We start from the raw sequence: 9044 nt of genomic DNA, 5'->3' as shown, positions 1-9044 counted from the left end.
TAATTAGGATTTATCTTTTATTTCCATATCTTTCTCGATATTCTTTCGGTAAATAGAAAGATTCCACTTGGACTGAGAATGATGCTTATCTTTCATCTTTAAAAAATAATGAGTTGCAAGAAACAGTTGTGAAGTAATTAAGAAATCTTTATTGCATTTTTTCATTACTCATGTTTTCTGTGGGGATTGAACTTGAGACTTTGAATCTTAATCAAAATTAATCACAAATGACATTTTTTTACCGATGAAACTGTTCATAAAACATAATCTGTGGCTTGATCATCCTGCACTGATGTTCAGAGTAAACAAGGAAGGTAAACAAACCAATGAATGACAAATTGGAATGATTAGTTTTTTTATTGTATGATAATACTGCGAAGATAAAAGGTAAAACATTTAGAAAACGTTCACTAACAATAACTCATGAAAGTGAACTCACAACATGCAGTGAATCCACTGCTCTAATAAATTAATAATCATAATAAATATATCGACACATATATATCACAGGAACGGATATTTCTTTGGTACAACTTAGTTCGACGACTTTACCGTCCGTTTTAAGGGTGTAAGATTAATTTTCTCCTGAGTTCAGTATCCGATCTATAATAATTCATAGCAACTGGCTATTTTGACAGAATGAGTTCTTCTCTCCTGGCAACAAATTTTCCATCTGGATTCCGTGTGCATTGCATTGCTCCGTGAACAGTGAGTTTATCTAGACCCAAGCAGCCTCACGAGAATTTCTCTTCTGAAACATTCCCAGGAAGATCTTGACACTTTGAAAGATTCTCTTTGGCCAAGGTATCGCTGCCAGTCCTGCATTTTTTGTACTCTCCCAATCATCCGTGTCAGCTTTATCGATAGCTGGAATTTCTTGCTGGAGTCCAGATCTTCTTACATCGTGCGCTATCGTGACGGATACATCAGTCACTCCAGATTGACTGGGAGCAGCTTCAACTGAAAGCGTCTTCTCTACTGGAATTGGGCTAACGGTTTCTAGAAGGTTATTTCCCTCTTCCAGCTCTCTGGGGCGCCTTCGGTCGATGGCAATAATCCTGAAATTAAAAATTAAAAAATTAATTAACTAAAAGCCTATTGCGCATAAATTTTCGTCAAACGCTTTTTAATACAATCCAGTTCCAGATAAAATATTACGTAGAGCAATTGACATATAAAATCCGAGAACAAACAAAAGCATTTGGCTTGCCAGAAATTTTTTGTGACTTACGCGAACAAGGCCATCATGAGGGTGCTGATGGCCGCTCCAACGAAAAAGTGGGCGGCGGGAAACGAGCTGACGGTGGAGTGGTAAACGGCCGTGTAAAAAGCTGAATTTACCATAGGCATCATGCCCTCCAGGGCCCCAAAAACTGCAGATACTTTTCCTGGTTGGGGACAAAATGGGCGTGTATTATTACCAAAGATTTCTCAGTTTACGAAATAAGTCCAACTTATGTTTAGGTGTCGATTTCACACGTGAGACTCTGAGATACTTCGAAGGTTAACGATATGGTAGCATTATAGTGCAGATTACCTGGACAACACTCAGGAAGTAATAACCACATTAGTACTTACCAATTTCATCTTTGTTGATGATCTTTGTCATCATGGACTTCTGGGCGATGGCGCACGCGTTCAGAAGCAACGCAGCGACTGGAGCTGAAAGTGCAAGAGTCCGACCTCAGTCATACGAGTCTACTAACCCTTTCAGGTTATCGAATATAAACATGGTATTAGAACCATGCCCTGCTTATTTCAGCTTAGATTTGCAATATTTCCCGAATCCCAAGTTGTTTTTAGTTTGCTTACCAATCCAAATAAGGTTTATCTGAGTTTCCGATACACATCCGTAGACAATATACTCAATAACACCAGACAAGGCGCCGATCGTCGCCAAAATGTTGTCAGACACCTTAAAACGACCACTGAGAAGAGGCACAGCAACGAGGGATCCTGCGGGAGCAGAAATGAATCGTTTTAAAAGAGAATTTAAATAGATGGCAACATTTTCAACCCATATGGGTAACGAAAAACCACAAGTTAAAATCTTGTGCATTAATCTTTCTAAAAGGGTAATAGCGTCATTATATTCCCTATCTTTGTTCTGACAGTAAACTTATGGTACACGGAAACATTCTCACCTGTGGTAGCCACAAGATTCTTATAAGTGACCCATATGCTGTAATCCGATGCTGTCCAGCCTAACTCGTGGCGGGTAAACGCAAAAACATAGGGGGCTGGAAAGGATAGGAACAGAAAATTGTATTTAATGAGGGAGAAGCTTTCAGTGAAAAGATAAATAAGTTAATATTTCATATTCTCATCTCTCTCTCTCTCTCTCTCTCTCTCTCGTATATATTTATTCACGCATATATATATATATATATATATATATATATATATATATATATATATATATATATATATATACACCACACATAGATATAGGTGTGTGTGTGTGTGTGTGTAAAACACTGAAGTGCAGTTCGTGATGATAAAAGTGTCAATATGATGTCTGGTGAGAAACTTACATCTAGCGAGCCTCCTCAGGAGACTCGTGAGGATCAGCAGCAGAATGAGCGCTCGAGTGTTTCCCTCTCGTTTCCTCAAGGTTGACTTGAAGCTGTCGATGATGCGCTGAGGGTTAAAGAAGTCCTTGATCATAACTCTCAGAGAAAGGTTGGCATCTTCAGTCACCTTGGATTCGAAACGATAGACGGCGGCGGTTGCGCTCTTTCTTTCCGCCAGCACAGCTTTCTGATGGGGGGGGACTCCAACTCGAGCCTTCGAGAGGAAAGGCCCGTGACTCTCTGGAAGGAAGGCGATGATATAGATGACGGCCATCAGAGAGAAGATGAGTGAGGTAGCGAAGAGAGGATGGTAACCGCCTTTGCTGTAGATGTATGTTCCCAGTATGGTTCCTGCGGGGCCGCCGAGAAACCAGATGCCGTTCACCAACCCAACTCTTGATGTCCGTGACTCTTTTGATGACACGTCACTTATATACGAATTGGCTACAGTGAGAAATGACACGGCGCCTCCTCCTAAAGTATCAAGAAGTGTTACCAGAAGGAAGAATTCGGCCGGCCACGTCGATTCCAGAGAAGCGAGCAGATAGCCCCCAGCGTGCAGGAGATGACCAATTTGAACAGCCACGAGAGGAACTTTCCTGCCATATTTGTCACTCCAAGCGCCCATAAACAGGATGAAGAAGAGAGGCAAAGCTGCAGCGATGATGCCATTGTACAATGCAAAGACACTGTATTTCCGCTGCACTTCAACGCTGGCCTCGGGGTACTTCTTGAGTGCGTGGCACACCTCCTCCGAATATCCTGCGTTCACTCGACACACCCGATCCATCTGAAGGTTCTCGATGTAGACGTGCATGTTGGAGAAAGCTAAACCATCCAGCAACATCAGCGGTTCCACCGTCATCGATGAAAACGCCGTTGTGAGGGCGGCCCTAGCTTTGACGTGGAAAGAGTTCAACACAATCATATTTGCACTGCAATGGTGAATAATCCTGAAGCTTCGATATAAATATCGCCAATCAGACACTCATTTCGCGAACGAAGAGTCCCATGACAAATGCACTCGGAATTAAACCACTTCAGTAGATGCTATGTTGAACTCGTCCCCGTGCTGTCACCATCCAGAATGCTCCGAATCTATCACTCCATCAGCCATTTTAAGCTGAATCGGAGCCATCCAACGCGTGACTGAAGCCAAGGGACAATAGCATACACTTTTATACTCATGTCCTTCATGTGGACATCGGGCAATAGGTGACGTAACATGAAAGGGGACTACCCGACTGGACACCGTCTGATCTATATATTTCTTTGGCCGATTTTTTTGTAGGCACTGGGAGCCATTATAATTTTCATCTGGATGCTGGGGTTTCGTCGCAGGTACCAGCTAATGCAATTACCTGCCTTTTCAGGTATTGTTGGGTGAAGAGTCAACGTCCCTTAGGTTTTTCTCTTCTTTTCTTGGGTAATAATTTGTCTTGCGCTCAAATTATATCCAATTTTAGAACAGGGACTAGGCTTTATGAAATAGAGGCTGGTTTCATTTATTTGTATTTGTACAAAGAATGAATAGTCTGTTCATAAGGTTACATTGGTCTCAGTCAATTCTGTCTTAGTCTGATATGAATTGCCAGATACATCAGAAGTGGAGAAAAAAGACGAGGAAAAATTCTGGTGTAGGATTTTTTTCCTCATCCCACAAAGTGAAGAAGGTCGAATTCCTTCGCATCTTTTTCTTTCACGCGCGAACCTTTAAGCAAAGTCACTCTGGACTGGACTCTGGTCTCTTTTTCCGTTTTCGCTTTTTTTCTTCTCTCTCTCTCTCTCTCTCTCTCTGTCTCTCTCTCTCTCTCTATCGTTCGAAGGATAACCGCAGGCGGTGAACATCCAAGTAAGATATACAATCCTCTTGTGTCACAGTAATTTCTCTCTCTCTCTCTCTCTCTCTCTCTCTCTCTCTCTGAAAATAATAGACATACGCATATTTAGATTTGTACGCAGAGATTAAAACACACTAAAATGTTAAACAAAGCTGCTTCTAGATGTGAAAAATAAGTTCTTTGCCTCTGGTTTCAAAATATTAAACTTTAACCTTCTTTATATTAATTGCTGACGAAATCATTCGAAAAAAATGAATCTATTTGAGGCAGGTTACTTTCACTTTCACTGATTCCTGATGATGTGGTTAATCTGATTGGCAATGCAAATGGAAAAACAGCTATTTACCCATACAGGTGCAAAAGAAGGAGGAAGCGTGACCCGGTTTTGTTCTCGGTCAGGGTCAAGTTCGAGATCGACCCCAATTTGCGACTTGCAAAAGAGTCAGTATTTCGATGATCATGTCATTCATAAAGAAAACAGCTTCTCGTAGTTTACTTGGACCTTCTCGCATTCTTGATGTTAGCTTCTCCCTGGCCGAGTCACTTTGCCCAGATAGTGTTTACATTCTTTGGTAAGAATCAAAACAGCTGCGATGAAATGAACAATAAAAGAAAGTAGCTGATACTAAACAACTTCACCTATTCTCACTGATAAAAGAATTTATATTTCTTTAGCAATGAATGAGATCGACCCACATCCTAGTTAAATTTGAGCCTTGCCGCTGTATAAGTCATGGTACTGTAGCCTGAAGGACCACCACTGCCGTAAATACAAATGTTACCTCTCGAAGAAATGACAAGTCCATAAAAGCCATTTTAGAAACGCAGCAAAAAATTCGCAGCGATCAGAAAATACTCTTCTAACTGCTGTAACCCAACAATCGCACACTTACGTAAGCTTCCTGGTCTAGTGGGGTCATATTACCTTGAGCCTTTGCCACAAGGAAATGGGATCAAACAGAAACAAATACAAAAGTAACACGGGGTGGGAGGGGCGGGGATGTAGGTCTCTGAAAAAAAAAAACACACCTTAAGAAAATTCTAAACTTGTACGGATATATTCTGAACAGAACAAGAACACCCCTACCCAAGAAAAATCTGCATAAAAATGATGAACCGCGCTATCTGACCCAAGCAGACAGGCAAATAGATTATTTAAAAATAAAGAAAAAATAATCGCCTTGGCCTGCCTGTGACATTGACTTGCAAAATGGATACATTCATTGCTGTTAAAATGTAAAGAAAATCATTTACATCTCTTGAAATGCCGATTACCATTCACCGTGAAGACTGAAAATCCGAATGAGCAGATGGCCATGAAATTCAATAACAAGAGATCACATCCCATACTTTATGTGAATGCAAGTCATCATTTTGAGTAGCGTTTCAGAGTTTTGTTAACATTAAAAAAATTGGAGCTTTCCTAGATAGTGACCCAAAGGGTTTTCGGGGGTCGTTATCTTGGGGGTCATTATCTTTATGATATTTACAGTCTTTTGTTTATGTTTTTTTTTACGGTCATCCTTTACGGGCTTGTACTAAACACGCCTCAAAGGTGGATAAATACCGGGTGAAAACCTTTGTGGTCATTAGTATTTAGCAAAGATCCGAAAAATGGGACAGTTTTTGCTGTTTCAGAATTGCTATTCCTTACCGATACCGTTAATGGCGGCCAAATTAGCCTTGACCATTTTCGTTGTTCTTATTTTGGGAGGGCAGACTAAATCAGGATGGTGTCTTCATCATCCTTTTGATCTTTTTATAATCTCGACGTTTTATGAAATTCAAATGAAGATTTCCTCTCTGTTCCTTGAACCCGGGGAATGCAATTCGTCAATGACTTCCGTGTCACTCGATGGAGATTCAAAGTTTATCGTATCGAGTCATAAAACGTCTGCCACAAACAAGGAAATAAAGAAAAGTAAAAAATGCTCTTAAGCTTCTCCGGCCCAATCGAGTTTTACGTACATCATATAATGTTGCATGAAACTCTCAGCCAGGGCTCATGAATCTCTCAGTCGCGGCCCGTGAAAATTTCAGCCACTATCCGGTGGTGGCCTGTGTTGTTGGCACCAATAGCGGTGCCCGACGTACGAGCATGGCTAACTTTAACCTGAAATAAAATCAAAACTACTGACGCTAGAACGCTGCAATTTTGTATGTTTGATGATTGGAGGGTGAATGGTCAACTTACCAATTTGCAGCCCTCTAGCCTCAGTAGTTTTTAAAATCTGAGGACAGAGAGAAAAGGTGCGGATCGACAGACAAATATCCATCTCAATAGTTTTCTTTTGCAGAAAACTAAAAGTAAGGAAAACATCAAAGACTCTATGTCTTGTGGTGCTAAAACCAACCTTAATAAATGGAAGGCAACTTTCACTCAATTAAAATTCTTTGAGACAGTTTTACGTTCTTATGATTGACAGTTTTGCTAATTAAAACGTTAATCAAATGGTACACGTGAGACACCTGTCATATGAAATAACTAATTTTCGCCTTAAAATAACGCTTAATAAGCTCCTACTTCGTAATATAGGCGCAAAAGAAAAACTATTCGAAAGTCAAATAGCATCCGTTTGGGCGTAAATAAGCCATTTGTGCAGACTCCTGAGCGGAATGAGATGGCCGCAGTAAATAGTCTGTTTCTTAATGTCTGAAGATTTTCTTATTTAAGGCCAATTGATAAATGATCTTTCCAATTATGAAAGGGAATCTTTATGACAACTTAAAGCAGATACATACTGAAACAATTCTACTATAGTATATCATCAGATGGAAAAGGCAAAACTACTTTGATAAGCTGATGAAATCACCTCTGGTGAGCAAAACTGATATACAGGCTCAAGTGAAAATGTTTCCAGTCATCATTCATCATTTAATTAAGTTTTTTGTGGTACTATGAATTAGGTTTCAGAAGTGTCCCAGCACGAAGCATGCGCTTCCGCTACATTTTTTATCCCAGAAATGGCAGAAATAGAATAATGTCATTCCTTTTTCTAGTCCAATTATAGTTTAAAAAAAATGGTATGGTTTTTTGAAAAAAAACTGAGTTTCATTTTTTGTTAGCATTTGAAAATGAGGTTTGCATAACTGACCAGATCCGCCTCGACCTGGGAGATAACTGTAATTCTAAGTGAGTAGTGCATACCTCCGCCAAATCCAGTCATCAACTGTGAATAAATGCAGTGTTAGTGACATTCGCAGCCAAGACGCCAGAAACCTCTCAATAACTGATTGACTATGAATTCTTGAACTTATGCTAATGAACCCAAGAAATTGCCAAGACAATGAACATGTTTTGTGAAAAGATACCACAGAAATCTACGGTGTTGGTGAGTACATTTTCGGATGCTTGAGACTAGATGAGTTCCACGATGACAAACAATCAAATCCTCACTGATCCTTGGCAGCAACTAATAATCGGGGGAGGTCCATCAATAAAGGTGATCCGCTTCGTGAAATCTAGCACCATGCCACGCTGATATTCTAAACCCAATCCTTAGTACCTTTTGTGATGTTTATATAAATAGCAAAGAAGGTCTGATAAATAAAACAATCGTTTGGAGTCATTATTTACTAGAGTAAGCAATAGTGTACTGATAATCTAAAAGGGCTCTTCTATGATACCTTAGCGAGCAGATGGCTAGATTCATAATTATCAGAAAAACCTTAATAGAACTGATTAAAATATGTTTAAAAAGATAGAAATTTGAATTTAAGAATTAATATAACTCTCAAAATTTTAGTGTCACCCAGGGAAATCGTTATCTCCAGTTTTAAGCAATTTGTACGAGGTGTTTCTTCGAGGAGGAATGTGAAGTCAAATCACCCCTCACAATGCAATATGGTTTAGACGTGTTAATAAATTATGTATTTACCCAAGGAAATGAGCATTCTTTGCTTGATGCACATAATAAAGTGGCCTCGTCACTGAAGTTCTCCACAGTCGTAGGAAATCACGACAGCCTAAACAATAGTTTTCTTGAGGTGGCTTTGTCTGTGCGACCGCACTTTTTTGCGTCCGCCTCAGATCTTACAAACCACCGAGGCTAGAAGATTGCACATTGGTATGATGATCATCCGCCCTCCAATCATCAAGCATACCAAATTGCAGCCCTCTAGCCTCAGTAGTTTTTATTTTTACTTAAGGTTAAGTTTAGCCATGGATCGTGCGTCGAGCACAGACGAGTCCAATTCCGACGGACCTTCACTTGACCTAATCTGTGGAGCAACTTCGCTGCCCGGTCGTAGCTGAGAGTTTCATACTGCAGCGCATCGAGAGGCTCGGGATGATGTCAATCGATGACAGTTACAAGAAGATCGTGACACTGAGGCTATATGCGCGGGAAAGAAAACTCGATTGTCGACGCGCTTTTTACTTGTTTACAATTTAGTGCAGACAGTAAAGTAGTCAGTTTTAACGTCAATTTTTACAAGAGCATCGCGTGAATGCAGCCCAGAATAAAGTAATGATGAAATCAAAGTAATTAAAAGAAGAGTCAAGTCATTACAATTTCATGATAAAGTATCAGACGTTTCCCTAGGAGAGCTAAAAAGGCTCTTGTAACAGTAACCACAGGGAAACATTTAACATACACACAAAACCACTTCTACTATCAAATAAAAATTA

The 9044-nt window shown here is 40.0% G+C and overlaps 1 protein-coding gene across 1 annotated transcript; it reads right to left on the bottom strand.

Moving 5' to 3' along the window:
- Positions 1-338: 338 nt before the first annotated feature.
- On the bottom strand, positions 339-3781 carry LOC135205418 (proton-coupled folate transporter-like). The gene is made up of 6 exons (XM_064236010.1): positions 2535-3781; positions 2145-2240; positions 1813-1956; positions 1579-1662; positions 1232-1388; positions 339-1058 (listed from the first exon to the last, which is right to left on the bottom strand). Exons 1-6 carry the CDS (start codon positions 3499-3501, stop codon positions 719-721), a joined length of 1788 nt encoding a protein of 595 aa, XP_064092080.1. The 5' UTR covers positions 3502-3781; the 3' UTR covers positions 339-718.
- Positions 3782-9044: the final 5263 nt, after the last annotated feature.

Source organism: Macrobrachium nipponense, chromosome 11 (genome assembly GCF_015104395.2).
Source record: "Macrobrachium nipponense isolate FS-2020 chromosome 11, ASM1510439v2, whole genome shotgun sequence".
Classification (NCBI taxonomy): Eukaryota; Metazoa; Arthropoda; class Malacostraca; order Decapoda; family Palaemonidae; genus Macrobrachium; species Macrobrachium nipponense.
This window is presented reverse-complemented; position numbering and strand designations above follow the sequence as displayed.